The 15933-nt window shown below is 43.3% G+C and overlaps 1 protein-coding gene across 7 annotated transcripts in view; it reads left to right on the top strand.

The window, feature by feature from the left end:
- The window catches only part of LOC124146269 (phosphatidylinositol 3-kinase regulatory subunit alpha-like), a 219178-nt gene that overhangs the window by 145017 nt on the left and 58228 nt on the right, over positions 1 to 15933 (top strand). For 6 of the 7 annotated variants that reach the window (XM_046516479.2, XM_046516481.2, XM_046516480.2 and 3 more), the window contains one exon: positions 29 to 94. In XM_046516479.2, coding sequence (XP_046372435.1) covers positions 29 to 94 — 66 coding nt within the window. Of the gene's footprint in view, positions 1 to 28; positions 95 to 11109; positions 11150 to 15933 lie in introns of those variants that run through there. The other variant, XM_046516484.2, reaches the window with a different exon arrangement.

Here is a 15933-nt window from a genome sequence, read left to right as displayed (position 1 = left end):
GTTGAAACCACATTTGATTTTGTTTCAGGTCCTCCCAAGATCCCCCATCGTCTGGCTGATGTCTACTTCGTGAAGCCAGTCTTGTGCATTAACTGTAAGTATAGACAGTCAGCTGCTTTCACTTGCCCATATCTCTTCCCTTAGGGCCAGGGTTAGAACTATTTCTTCCCTTAGGGCCAGGGTTAGAACTATCTCTTCCCTTAGGGCCAGGGTTAGAACTATTTCTTCCCTTAGGTCCAGGGTTAGAACTATTTCTTCCCTTAGGGGCCAGGGTTAGAATTGTCTGTTCCCTTAGGGGCTGGGTTAGAACTATCACTCTCCCTAGGGGCCAGGGTTAGAACTATCTCTTCCCTTAGGGCCAGGGTTAGAACTATCTCTTCCCTTAGGGGCTGGGTTAGAACTATCTCTCTCCTTAGGGGCAAGGGTTAGAACTATCTCTTCCCTTATGGCCAGGGTAAGAACTATCTCTTCCCTTAGGGGCTGGGTTAGAACTATCTCTTCCCTTAGGGACAGGGTTAGAACTATCTCTTCCCTTAGGGGCCAGGGCTAGAACTATCTCTTCCCTTAGGGGCCAGGGTTAGAACTATCTCTTCCCTAAGTTCCATCAAACAAAGATTGTTGTCTGTCACTGCACCATCACACTAACCCACTTGAGGACCACCACCCCATCCCCTCCCCATCCCACACTAATCCACCTCTTCCTATCACAACCCACCTCACCTCACCTCATACTACTCCACCTCTTCCTATCACACCCCACCTCACCTCACCTCACACTACCACCTCTTCCTATCACACCCCACCTCACCTCACCTCATACTACTCCAACTCTTCCTATCACACCCCACCTCACCTCACCTCATACTACTCCACCTCTTCCTATCACACCCCACCTCACCTCACCTCACACTATTCCACCTCTTCCTATCACACCCCACCCCACCTCACCACCTCTCACTACTCCACCTCTTCCTATCACATCCCACCCCACCTCACCTCACACTACTCCACCTCTTCCTATCACACCCCACCTCACCTCACCTCACACTACTCCACCTCATCCTATCACACCCCAACTTACCTCACCCCACCTCACCTCACACTACTCCACCTCTTCCTATCACACCCCACCTCACCTCACCTCACCTCACCTCACCTCACACTACTCCACCTCTTCCAATCTTGACAGGTGTGAGCAGCAGCTATTATCCAGTGTGAGGGCAGACTGATGTGATTGATAATGCTATTACAAAATATTACCTGAGGCTGTAATCAATTGCTGATACATTCTGCTTGTCTCTGTGACAAGTGATGAACTCTTCACCCCAGCATCACCTTTCAGTCCCCCCACCTGTCTCTACTGACCACTCCAGCTGTTGGCCTCACTTACACACACGGCCAGCCAGTGTATATAACGCGTATGTCCACGGTATTGATTTCCTATGTTCCATGCCCTCTTTAACCATGCAGATTATATGTACATCCACCCATTCATCCTTACAACTGACAATGACTATTAAGCATCAAGCTTATTCACTGAATTTTCCTAATTGATTTGCTCGGACTTAGATGGTTTTCATCGAAATTTGTGTGTAATATTTAAAGAATGTGATGTGAATGAAATCAATTTTGTCATTTGAATTTAATTTTTCTTAACTTTAGTTTCACCAAGGCAAAAATTCTTTCAGACTTTTTTTTCCTAGTGAATGCTCGAAATTAAGACAGCTTGAAGTAGTCTGCCATCTTTTGTAGCTTTGCTTGTGGTCTCCATCTTTAGGGCGTGGAATAACTTTGTCAGTCTTTGGTAGGGTAGTTTTTTACAGGTTTTTTTTATAATCTTACAACTGTAGTGAAATATTTTCTTGATTTTGAGTTTGTGATATGATGTTACGTTATCTTCAGTTATTAATGTTGCCATGGAAGCAATTTATCGCAGAGTATGGACTGAATTGTGTGGTACAGGAGATCTGTATTGTGCCTGCTGTTATGTGTGAGAGCATCAATGTCAGGCTGTCATTACCTGTGCAGATGCACCTGGGAAATAATTAACGACATTGCTTCTGTGACACTATGTGTCAAGTTCATATGGATGACATGACAGTTGCTCTCATGACATCTGCACTGTACTTCTTTGTTCTCATGTTTTCCATTTCTGAGTGTCAGTCTTCTGAGATCATCCTTTAAAGCTAAGGCATCGTTGGTCTGAGATGCTGCCATTTATGGTGCAGAGTAGCACCATGATAATGTGCCAGGATCGGTGCCAGTATTTCTCCTGAATAGGATCTGGATCAAGAATCAAGTTTTGGGAGTTTTTTTTGGTTTGTTTCTTTTAACACCGCACTCAGCAATATTCCAGCTATATGACGGCAGTCTGTAAATAATCGAGTCTGGACCAGACAATCAAGTGATTAATATCATGAGCATCGATCCACGCAAATGGGATCGATGACATGCATCAACCAAGTCAGCAAGCCTGATCACCCGATCCCGTTAGTCGCCTGTTTATGGCAAGCATGGGTTGCTAAAGACCTATTCTACCCCGGATCTTCACGGGCGTCAAGAATCAAGAATATTATTGTACAAAACATCCTCATGTGGCTGGGTAGAAACTATCTAAATATGGGAATAGATATAATCAAGACATGAAAGGTAGATATGCATAAAGTACATTATGTATTGAGATATTACATATTATTTTCATTCAAGGTACGTAAAGATTTATAAATATCGTCAGGTTGCTGGCAGCGTTTACTTAGTGAAGATATTGTATTGGTAAGTCACAATAGTTGTCGTAAAGATAAATATATTCATATCTAAACATTGTCTACAACAGCATCATGTTCGTAGGTTTCACCGTAGTGGTAAACATGTAGAACTATCAGGTTGAAGACATGGTGTGTAGATGATGTTGATTTTGAGATCCTTAAATGTGAAAACATCATTCATCGTTTGTTCATCTTAACTGATAAATTTTGAATTCCAAAGATTTGTAAATTCAATGCTGCATTAAAGCCTCTCTTGTCCAAGATTCAAGAGACCTGCTCCAATACTGCCTTAAGAGTACACAGTCAAGTGAACTGGTTGTTGAAAGTTCATGTGATGCTTCCAAGTTGATTTAGATAAGGGCATTAAGTAGCAGCCATGACCGCTGTAATAATGGTCATTCTGAAGTATTGATCATGCTTGTGCCTATGATTGGAGTTATTGCCGGTCAATAACTAACTGTCCAGTTGACCGTGTCAATCCAATATTCAAGTGGCACACGCAGCAGTAAAAGTGTGGATAGCATGACCTCAGTGACCTTGAACTTCCCTTGTGGCCAAATTGAGGATTAGGTTCCTTTGATGTTGTCGAATGTGTGTGCTATCTCATGGAGGCTTTGTGTCATTTCTTACTTGAAACAGTTTTAATTATTTCATCTTTGTCCTGTGACGACAAATTTTTGATGTAGTGAGAATGAACCCCTCTTTCCTTCTTGAATGATTACAGCGTAAATTAATTACATGTAGATGCACATGAGTGATGGAGTTCAACCCTTTCATCAAAATACTAGGTATATTTGGAATATAGGGTTGGGACGAGTCCAAATTTACTACCTGGGTACCCACCCCGCTATTACCCCACCCTACCCGGGGTCCGGGTAGACCTGTGGGTACCTGGGTCCAACACAGTACCCACCCGACCCGGATACCCAAGTTAGCCGTCAGTTATTTTGGAATGCATTTAAGAATAGAAAAGAAAAATTATCCAATTTATCAAACTGTGAGAAAAAATCCACAGTGAGAATTTTGTATTTGCTCGTTGGATTTTCACTGCGGCCAGCCACCCTGCAGACAGTTTTGATTGTGGTGTGAAACAGCTCGTGATCAGCAGTCTGAATGATGACAAACAGGCTACTGGTGGGCGTAAGCCCATATGTTTCCAATGTAGAAGCAATGATTGCCACCTAATCCACAGTTTAATAAGCTCTTACAACTGGTTCATGGACACTGGTGGTCTTCCAAGAAGCAATCAGTCACTGTGCAGAGTTGCATCCCTTAGGTGTACCAGGATTTTATGATCCCGAGATCTGATCTCAGATTTACCAGTTTATCAGCACCTTATCTGTGCTTATCTTTCACCAGCATGAATCACATGTAAGACCTGCATCACTTTGGGCTTGCCACTCACATGGAGCTGAAATACAACTGAAATATTGTTCAAAGAGGCTTAAACACCCCACTCACTCCATATTGCAGATATTGCCTCTCCGTGGTTTGTGATGGAGATAACTGTTTGATTGACATTCAAGAAGTTGGTGAGGAAGTAAGAAAATGTACAATTTTATAGATAACAACTTCTGGTTATGGCATACAGGGACGTTTCAATGTCGATTCTCACATCGATCATCAACAAGCTGGAGTGACAACAATCAAGTGACTTCCTAGATTTGGTTGTTTTCACTCCAGCTTGATAACGGTGCAAGAATCTACATTGAAACATCCCTGTATGCAGTAAACCAGAAGTTGTTATCCATAAAATTGTTCGTTTTCGTATGTGATGGGGATGATGGAAGCAGAGACATCTGTATGAAGGGTTAGACTTGCACAAGTCTCTACGGCATTAATTATTAGTTTAATCAGTAGTTCTAGATGATGTAAATTAAAAAAACACGTATAAGAGACCGGAGTCCTTAGACTGTCCACATGTCCAGACCTTCCTATTAGGAAGATGGAATTACTACACATCCATAGACTTTTCTTTCAGTACAGCCTTGGAGCAAGGCTAATAAAAGGTGTTCTGTTGAAGTTCCTGTTGCTGTCATTACCCTTTGGCTGAAGTACTCAATCTACTGTCAGTATTACCTGTTCCAACCAATCAACATGGAGCATGTACCGGCTGTGAAGGGGTCCAAGAGGTCCTCGACATTCCGGAGTGTATACAGAGTAGATTGTGTTATGGGTTCAAAAGTTCACGGGACTTGTTCCTCGCCTCTGGTATGGGTAGTCTCGCAGATATTGGATCCAGCTGCCAACTGCCCCATGCATGTAGAGCCCTTGTCTTCATAGTGGTATGCGACCTGTATCTATTGCCCTAGTAACCTCCCTTTGACCCTTCTTGCCGGATCTATCAGCCATGGGCCATGATGAATTGATGGAGTGGTCAGTCCAGCCCATTAGAGCCTTATCAGATGAATGGGCCTATGCCGGGTCAGATGAATAGATTCAAGAAAAGTGCATGCCCGCCTTGAGCCAAGTGGGAGTGGGTTTGTGAGGCAGCAGCGGTATCAGTGATACTGGTGTCCAGTAACCAGGAAATCAATAATCCCTGTGAATTGTAAAGGTGCAGGCAACAGCCTTGTGCTTCATTGTCCAGTTCTTGATGGACACAGGTACAATGGCTTTTCATGACAGATGATGCACAGAAGTGTCTAAGTTGGAAACGCTGTCAACAGAAGCATTCTACTCCCTCCCATGTTGTCCTGTGAAGACTTTGAATAGATCAAAGAATCTTTGTCACAGTGAATCAACAGATGAAAATAAAGAGAGCATGGAATATGTCAAATTACTGTGATGTGTAATGAAAAGAGGGTTCCACCTGAACATTATTAATTAGGTTTTTTTTGTTCTTGTTGTTTATTCATGATAATTGATGAGGAAATGGATGTTTTTTCTTAAAATTACCAGCCACATCAGTGTCATCTTTGAGGAGCCAAGGTTTTCTCTGCTGATGGCAATATCTCAAATCAAAAGTTCACAGGTGACATCAAAGGACAGTACCATTACTTTCTGCAAAATCTCAAATCAAGGTTCCACAATGTCTTTGCTGGTTCCACAATCTCTGCTCAAAAAGGAAAAGTTTCCTTTATAGTCACCAACATCCAGACTTAGAGGCAAGCTCCTTCATTAACTGCAATACCTCAACTGTGAGGGCCTTGGCTCCTTCATTAACTGCAATACCTCAACTGTGAGGGCCTTGGCTCCTTCATTAACTGCAATACCTCAACTTTGAGGGCCTTGGTTTCTTTATTAACTTCAATACCTCAACTTTGAGGGCCTTGGCTCCTTCATTAACTGCAATACCTCAACTGTGAGGGCCTTGGCTCCTTCTTTAACTGCAATACCTCAACTGTGAGGGCCTTGACTCCTTCATTAACTGCAATACCTCAACTTTGAGGGCCTTGACTCCTTCATTAACTTCAATACCTCAACTGTGAGTGCCTTGGCTCCTTCATTAACTGCAATACCTCAACTGTGAGGGCCTTGGCTCCTTCATTAACTGCAATACCTCAACTGTGAGGGCCTTGACTTGTCGTAAGAGGCGACTGACTTACGGGATGGGATGGTCAGACTCACTGACTTTGTTGATGCATGTCATTGTATCCCAATAGCGTTGATCGATGGTCATGATGTCAATCACTGGATTGTCTGGTCCAGCTGTCATATAGCTGGAATATTGCTGAGTGCAGCGTTAAACAACAAATAAACAAACAAACAAACATACTCAATCATACACCTAGAATATAGCTGGAATATTGCCAAGTGCAGCGTTAAATAGCAAATAAACAAACAAATTTTGTCAATGTTCCTATTCCGCTGATCAAGCTATAAGGTACCGATTCTCCCCAGCCTGTTTTCCCGGCTCATTATGAGTCTGGACATAATTCCTTTAGTGTATGAAATGGATACATTGTGTCTCTGTGATTGAAGCAATCACTTGCTGCTGGATTGTGGACTGATTGATATGATTGATTGATATATGATTGATGGATTGATTGATTGATTGATTGATTGAGTTAGCACACAAACAAAGCCATGTTTGAACAGGCTGAATCAAACTTGGCTTGGACTGACTGTTTGCCATAGATGGACCACCTTTAATGTTTGTTGTTGATAGTTCGAAAAAGTGTCGTTCTTAGCGGTCTTATGTTTTGCTGACTTGATTTTATCAAGTAAAAATATGTGGGTTTTTTCCTGTGGGGGTCCCATGGGGAATAGGGCCTTGGTATCCTATGCTTTGTGTAAGAGCTGACTAAGTCATGACATCATGTACAGACAATATTGTTCACACTATCAACGTACCTTTGCTTGGCCTTGAGTTGAGCTGCCATTTTCGGGATGCAGTATTTCTGTTTCGTTTGTTATATTTGTTTGTTTGTTTGTTTGTTTGTTTAACCCCACACTCAGCAATATTCCAACTGCTCTGTAAATAATCAAGTGTGGACCAGACAATCCAGTGATTGATATCATGAGCATTGAATCACGCAATTGGGATGCAATGACATGCCTCGACCAAGTCAGCGAGCCTGACCTCCCGATCCCGTTAGTCACTTCTCATGACAGGCATGGTCGCTGCTTATGAGCATGGGTTGCTGAAGACCGATTCTAACTGAGAGTGGCACATAGCAACACTCACTCAGCTACATACTTGGTTTTGATGCATTAAACATTTTGACTACTTCCACTCTTACTCTGCAAGTGTCTTGAGTTAATCATTTGAATTGGGACATAATTCACTGAAAGGCCTCATGTGGAAAGAGATGAATCAGAAAGGCAGCATCTGACACAGAAGAAAGATGTGGAGATAAGGTCCCTGTTATCTTTTGTGTGCATCCATGTGGATGAACCTTTTCAGCCGACACTGTTTTTATGGACAGCAAGGACCGCCTTACCACTGGTAAATATGTCCATTCAGAGAGGGATAGATGGAGAGATTTACTCTACTCGAAACCATTTGACATCAACTTGTTAGAGTGTACTGTCCTGCTCAATGTGCTGGTTCAATGAACAGGAAAATACTAAGATCTGATGTTATCAGGTGTATCTTCCCCATTATGTACAGAGGCAGGGTGGAGGAATTCACACCTCACTGAGTACAGATTGTCAGCAACCTATTTGTGGGAGAAGGTCAGGATGAGATGTACTCTCAAAGGTCACTCAGTGAAGGAGAGCCGTGGTGTTAGAGGTGGGTGGGGGTAAGGAGATTATAGCGTAGGTGGTAGTAGTGGTAGTAGCAGCAGGGTAGGGAGATTATTGGGTAGATGGTAGTGGTGGTGGCAGGGTAGGGAGATTATTGGGTAGATGGTAGTGGTGGTGGCAGGGTAGGGAGATTATTGGGTAGCTGGTAGTGGTGGTTGCAGGGAAGGGAGATTATTGGGTAGCTGGTAGTGGTGGTGGTAGTTGGTGGCAGGGAAGGGAGATTATTGGGTAGATGGTAGTGGTGGTGGTAGTGGTGGCAGGGTAGGGAGATTATAGGGTAGATGGTAGTGGTGGCAGGGTAGGGAGATTATTGGGTAGCTGGTAGTGGTGGCAGGGAAGGGAGATTATTGGGTAGTTGGTAGTGGTGGCAGGGTAGGGAGATTATTGGGTAGCTGGTAGTGGTGGTTGCAGGGAAGGGAGATTATTGGGTAGCTGGTAGTGGTGGTGGTAGTTGGTGGCAGGGAAGGGAGATTATTGGGTAGATGGTAGTGGTGGTGGCAGGGTAGGGAGATTATAGGGTAGATGGTAGTGGTGGCAGGGTAGGGAGATTATTGGGTAGCTGGTAGTGGTGGCAGGGAAGGGAGATTATTGGGTAGCTGGTAGTGGTGGCAGGGAAGGGAGATTATTGGGTAGTTGGTAGTGGTGGCAGGGTAGGGAGATTATTGGGTAGGTGGTAGTGGTAGTTGCAGGGAAGGGAGATTATTGGGTAGGTGGTAGTGGTTGCAGGGTAGGGAGATTATTGGGTAGCTGGTAGTGGTGGTGGTAGTTGGTGGCAGGGAAGGGAGATTATTGGGTAGCTGGTAGTGGTGGTGGTAGTTGGTGGCAGGGAAGGGAGATTATTGGGTAGGTGGTAGTGGTGGCAGGGTAGGGAGATTATTGGGTAGCTGGTAGTGGTGGTGGTAGTTGGTGGCAGGGAAGGGAGATTATTGGGTAGGTGGTAGTGGTGGCAGGGTAGGGAGATTATTGGGTAGGTGGTAGTGGTGGTGGCAGGGAAGGGAGATTATTGGGTAGGTGGTAGTGGTGGGGGTAGTTGGTGGCAGGGAAGGGAGATTATTGGGTAGATGGTAGTGGTGGCAGGGTAGGGAGATTATTGGGTAGCTGGTAGTGGTGTTGGTAGTTGGTGGCAGGGAAGGGAGATTATTGGGTAGATGGTAGTGGTGGTGGTAGTTGGTGGCAGGGAAGGGAGATTATTGGGTAGGTGGTGGTAGTTGGTGGCAGGGAAGGGAGATTATTAGGTAGATGGTAGTGGTGGTGGTAGTTGGTGGCAGGGAAGGGAGATTATTGGGTAGGTGGTAGTGGTGGCAGGGTAGGGAGATTATTGGGTAGATGGTAGTGGTGGCAGGAAAGGGAGATTATTGGGTAGGTGGTAGTGGTGGCAGGGAAGAGATTACTGGGTAGGTGGTAGTGGTGGCAGGGAAGGGAGATTACTGGGTAGATGGTAGTGGTGGCAGGGTAGGGAGATTATTTGGTAGATGGTAGTGGTGGCAGGGTAGGGAGATTATTGGGTAGATGGTAGTGGTGGCAGGATAGGGAGAATATTGGGTAGATGGTAGTGGTGGCAGGAAAGGGAGATTATTGGGTAGGTGGTAGTGGTGGCAGGGAAGGGAGATTATTGGGTAGGTGGTAGTGGTGGCATGGAAGGGAGATTACTGGGTAGATGGTAGTGGTGGCAGGGAAGGGAGATTACTGGGTAGATGGTAGTGGTGGCAGGGTAGGGAGATTATTGGGTAGATGGTAGTGGTGGCAGGGTAGGGAGATTATTGGGTAGATGGTAGTGGTGGCAGGATAGGGAGAATATTGGGTAGATGGTAGTGGTGGCAGGAAAGGGAGATTATTGGGTAGGTGGTAGTGGTGGCAGGGAAGGGAGATTATTGGGTAGGTGGTAGTGGTGGCAGGGAAGGGAGATTACTGGGTAGATGGTAGTGGTGGCAGGAAAGGGAGATTATTGGGTAGGTGGTAGTGGTGGCAGGGAAGGGAGATTATTGGGTAGATGGTAGTGGTGGCAGGAAAGGGAGATTATTGGGTAGGTGGTAGTGGTGGCAGGGAAGAGATTACTGGGTAGGTGGTAGTGGTGGCAGGGAAGGGAGATTACTGGGTAGATGGTAGTGGTGGCAGGGTAGGGAGATTATTGGGTAGATGGTAGTGGTGGCAGGGTAGGGAGATTATTGGGTAGATGGTAGTGGTGGCAGGATAGGGAGAATATTGGGTAGATGGTAGTGGTGGTGGTAGTTGGTGGCAGGGTAGGGAGATTATTCATTAGATGGTAGTGGTGGCAGGGTAGGGAGATTATTGGGTAGATGGTTGTGGTAGTGGTGGCAGGAAAGGGAGATTATTGGGTAGGTGGTACTGACGTATACCAAGGGGTAGTAGTTTGGCTAAGGGGTAGGGTGTAGTTTATGCACATTTTTGGCTGACCGTGGAGAGAGGAACAAATATCTTCCAGTATGTGACCATCACTCATTACATATGATTCATAATTTATGAAATGGGTAGCTGTAAAAAATACCTTTACCATGATTCATCCACAGATTAAGACACAGTGTTCAGCATTTATTTGTATCAGAGCTGAAATATGTATAATTATTCTTTACTGGAAAGACGGACAATGGATCCTCTGTTGAGGTTCTTCTGTGACAATTGTCTGAAGACCCCATCAATCAAATGTCACTATCCCAGTAGTTGACTTAGTAAAATAAGATTTAATGAGGATCTTTTGTGAAGTTGTTTAAATATCTCTCCATTTATTGTAACTCATAGACATACTGCCTCATGCTTCAACACACTCAATGTCAGCAGGCCAAAAATGAAGGTTTAAACATGTAATAGAACTAGAATATAATTAGAAATCTTTTTTATTGATTTTGAAAAAAGGAATACTCTGTGAGCATCTAGTTATGTGAATCCTAAATCCAGAGTTTAAGACAGAACTAGAATCTCACACTGTTTAAGATTTTAATTGATCAGAATTGAAAAAGTCGCCGACAATTTGATAAAAAGTCCAAATGTACACTCATGCATGTTGTCTGACTCATGGACAACGCACACCCACGTGCACATGCATGAGCAGTAAGATGCTGCGTGTGCAGACGTGGGTCTATAAATAGCTTGCTGAGGCAGACATGTTAAAAATACTCTCTGGAGCTGTTGTGTCTCAGATGCTTTCAAAATGGGGAGTGTAGTTCTCATAATTGGTAAGAGTTTTTTTCATTTTAAGACACTTGAATTCAAATTCTCATCATAATTACTTTCATCCAAACGTAACTGTCATATACATAGGTATATTATCTAATAGCATTTTGAAACTGATGATTGTTTTCATATTTCTGATTATTGATTGTCAGCGATTAGGCTTTTATGTGTATAAATATGTATACACATATATATAAATCTCTATAAATATGGATATGGCCTGAAGCAAATCTGGTTATTTTGCCAGTGAATTTGTAATTTCTTATTCCTTTATCTATATTTTTAAAGTTTATTTTAAAAGAATGACTTTTAAATATGATTTTCATGAAATGAGTAAACTACAAGACGATTATATGTTGATAAAAGAAAAAGATAAAAATGTACGATCCGTAAAGCTATAAATTTTCACAGGAGACTCTTTAAATGAGATGTGACATCTGATTTGTGCCGTCTGTGGATGGATGACTTGCAGACATGGCTAACTGGTCGTGTGCCGGGCTGCACCAGTGGTCCCCTGGTTCATTCACTGGACTCCGCTGTGGGGCATCGGCATGGACAGGTTGCGTGAAGGCAGGGTGGGGTTTGTCATGTGATAGTGTAAGTCTTCCATCCAAATGCCGCCAAAGTATTGTCATCCATTTCTATTGGCAGGCATGGAGTCTGGATTGTAGTGTGTTACATCTATCATTTTCAAATTAGCAGCCGAGAGGCCTCCACATCATGTCTCACCCAGGTTGACCTGCTCTCGTTTCCCTTGACTTGTCCTAGTGCCTCATGGATATAGGACATTGCTATCCTAAAAATGTCCTAGTGCCTCATGAATATAGAACATTGCTGTTCTAATGATTCCCTGGTGTGATTCCCTGGTGATTCCCTGGTGTTGTCCCATTGATGTCCTTGTACCCATTGATATAGGACATTGCTATCCTAAAAACGTCCTAGTGCCTTATAGAAATAGGACATTGCTGTTCTAATGATTCCCTGGTGTGATTCCCTGGTGATTCCCTGGTGTTGTCCCATTGATGTCCTTGTACCCATTGATATAGGGCATTGCTATCCTAAAAATGTCCTAGTGCATCATGGTTGCTGTTCTAATGATTCCCTGGTGTTGTCCCATTGATGTCCTTGTACCCATTGGGGGGCATGGGTGGCCCAGTCGTCTAAGGCGCCGCGATTCGCTGTGCAGAGTTGCGTCCCTTGGGCACGCCGGAAACCTATGATTGTGGGTTCGAATCCCGGTTTGCCCCGATTATGTTTCTAGGTTTGTTAGCACCATACCCGTGCTCGTGGGTTTCAACGAAGGGGTAAACGTCCGAGACCTGCATCACTTTGGGCTTTCCTCCCACATTAAGCTGACATGCCGCGATATAACTGGAATACTGTTAAAAGCGGCGTTAAACCCAACTCACTCACTCACTTGTACCCATTGATATAGGACATTGGTATCCTAAAAATGTCTTAGTGCCTCTTGGATATAGGACATTGCTGTTCTAATGATTCCCTGGTGTTGTCCCATTGATGTCCTTGTACCCATTGATATAGGACATTGCTATCCTAAAAATGTCCAAGTGCCTTATGGATATAGAACATTGCTGTTCTAATGATTCCCTGGTGTTGTCCCATTGATGTCCTTGTACCCATTGATATAGGACATTGCTATCCTAAAAATGTCCTAGTGCCTCTTGGATAAAGAACATTGCTGTTCTAATGATTCCCTGGTGTTGTCCCATTGATGTCCTTGTACCCATTGATATAGGACATTACTGTCCTAACGATTTCCTAGCATTGTCCTAATATTGACCTAGTGTTGGCAGTAAAGCTTACTTCCCTATGTTTCATTGTACCCTCATTCATTCCCGTCTATATGTTCCAATACATGAAGCTAACAGATAGAAAGCCTCTCCAATCCGTTTGAAGTTTCTTGAGATAGAAAAGGTTCCTCTAAACTAGGAATGACAACAGGAAGTATGGCATCAGGTGACATTGACAGACCAAGGATACTATTCATGGATGTTTGCACATGAGGTGAATGTCCGCACTAAGATGAATCAAGTTTTAATTGTGCAAACACCCAGTATTTCCCTACGTCAGCGGCAACGTGATAGCTTCTCAACATCATGGATGTTTGTGAGGTGAAACAAAACATGGTCCCTCACAGAAAACCTTGCATTAAGTCCTGCTAAAGAAAGGTTTCGCTTTGCGTCAAAGATAATTGCAATCAGCTGATCGGCACTTGTCGATATGTGAAGTGCTTTGTGACAATCAATACCTTAACGTCATTGGCAGGGCAGCTCGCGTGGTAGGGGACAGATAATGTCTGCTGGTGCTTCATGACGCAGATCGTACCGTCGTCCTGAGCTACAGTCCCCTTCTGTACCAACTCCGTCTTCCTCGTCCTTGGATGACATCAAGACACGGCCTCCAACTACGGATCATTTCATCTCTGGATATCGTTGTCTATTTGTTCCTTTTTTAAAGACCATTTCTGGAGTTCGATCTTCATCATTGTCTTGTGTAGAAGACTGAACCAGTTTTGTCAAAGATCATCAATGAAAACAGTTTACTTTTGTTACTTGTCTGGATTTTCATGAATAAATCAGTATATCGGCTGAACAAAGAAAACACGAAGACAACCAAGTCTGTACTTTTTGTTTCTTATGAAAATTAGTTTACACAGCAAGAAAGGATTTCACTATAAGGCTATAAATGGACTCCTAGTTGACGAAATGATCCAACGATCATTGGTCTCATTATTAATAACCTACTCTTCTCCAACTTAGACGATGATTATACACGCAGTGTCTGAATGTGTTACATATTCACATGAATACCATATGCTGCTAGTTGGTAGCCATTGTTCCAAGTCAGGAGGACATGATTTATTTGCCTCTAACATGCAAGAGTTCACCCTGCACTCAGCTGGGGCCAGTCCATCATTGTCTACATTGCTCTCATGATAAGATTTTTTAAAAAGTCTCCACCCAATTGGATATATGTGTGTAAAGGTTTAATGTTGTACTGAAGTGTCTGTGAAGAAAAGTAATGGTGGCACAAGGTGGAGCACATCCACGTAACCATGGTTTCAGGACTTTCCCTAGGGTGTTGTATGCATGTGTCATGCATCTATTGCAAGGATATTTTCTTACTTGATTGTCTATATCTTTCAAGGTAGCTAATTTATGAAACTCCATAGCATAAGTGTAAAATGGTTTCACATGTAGAGTGAGTGAGTGAGTATGGTTTTACGCCGCTTTTAGCAATATTCCAGCATTATCACAGCGGGGGACACCAGAAATGGGCTTCACACATTGTACCAATGTCGGGAATCGAACCCGGGTCTTCGGCGTGACGAGCGTACGCTTTAACCACTAGGCTACCCGACCGCCCCTCACATGTAGAGCATTGTAAGAATGATACAGATACCTTTATGGACATAATGCAGACACCTTGTTGAAGTAAAACAGGTATAGTTTACCTCATACAGATATGGGGGGCACGGGTGGCCCAGTAGTCTAAGGTGCCGCGATACGCTGTGCAGAGTTGCGTCCCTTGGGCACGCCAGAAACCTATGATTGTGGGTTTGAAACCCGGTTCGCCCCTATTATGTTTCTAGGTTTCACAGCACCATACCCGTGCTCGTGGGTTTCACCGAAGTGGTAAATGTCTGAGACCTGCATCACTTCGGGATTTCCTCCCACATTAAGCTGACATGCCGCGATATAACTGGAATACTGTTTAAAGCGGCGTTAAACCCAAACTCACTCACTCACTCATACAGATATGATTATCAGCCAGTGAAACGGGACAGCTTTAAGTTTTTGTTGGAATTTAACCTCTGCCATCAATGATTTTTCTTTTGACTACTGGTACTACACAAAGATTATTCTTCCATGGACTTCTTCCAAATGGCCCTGGGGATTTCTTTGGCACATTTGTCATCAGAGGTCAAGGTCACAAGGTAGCAAAAACATGCATAAATGTTTGTGGTTACACTTTTCAAAAGTATTCCCATCAAAGCATCTCTCACCATTTTGAAAAGATTTTTGTCAGGATAAGTCAAAGGTCAAGGTCAGCATTCAGGCTTTTGTAAAACATGATTATATCATTGTTTGTTTCTCTGACATTGTTTCTATCACATCTGATGTTGGTCAAAGTCATCTTTGAGGTTATCGTGAGACATGGTTGTATCTAGCCTTGCTCCAAGGCTGTACTGTAAGAAAAGTCCATGGATGTGTAGTAATTCTGTCCTCCTAATAGGCAAGTCTAGATAGGTGGACAGTGAGGACTCCAGTCTCTTACAGGGACAACTTGTTCTTATGTTCACATAATCTAGAACTTATGATTTAAACTAATAAGTATTGCCTTAGAGACTTGTGCGAGTCTAAACTAATAAGTATTGCCTTAGAGACTTGTGCAAGTCTAGGTTGTATCATTCCTTGCCAGCTACTGTTGTGTCTTCACTTGTACAGTCCTGAGACTGGGTAGTTGCTGCATCTTTAGAAGTTGTCTTGATGAGGGCCACTGTCAGGATGCAATGTTTTGGGGCTGGAAGTAAGTAGCAATAGGTTACATTTAGGAAATGAAGGTGACGTCGCTGCTTCTGTTTTTACAAGTAGAAGCAAATACCTCCTGTTGATAACCCTACATAAATCTAAAAAAAAACAAATGTATGCACCTCAATATGTTTTTTTAGCATATTCAGCATATATTTAAGGTCAGCGTGTTAAGTTGAGAAACAGTCAATGCTAATATTGTTTAAAGAGCAGTATGTTTAGGGCATTTTGTT

The sequence above is a fragment of the Haliotis rufescens genome, unplaced genomic scaffold (genome assembly GCF_023055435.1).
Source record: "Haliotis rufescens isolate VD_foot unplaced genomic scaffold, xgHalRufe1.0.p SCAF_2, whole genome shotgun sequence".
NCBI classification, from domain to species: Eukaryota; Metazoa; Mollusca; class Gastropoda; order Lepetellida; family Haliotidae; genus Haliotis; species Haliotis rufescens.
The sequence above is the reverse complement of the archived record's forward strand: the minus strand, read 5'-3'. Positions and strand labels throughout refer to the sequence as shown.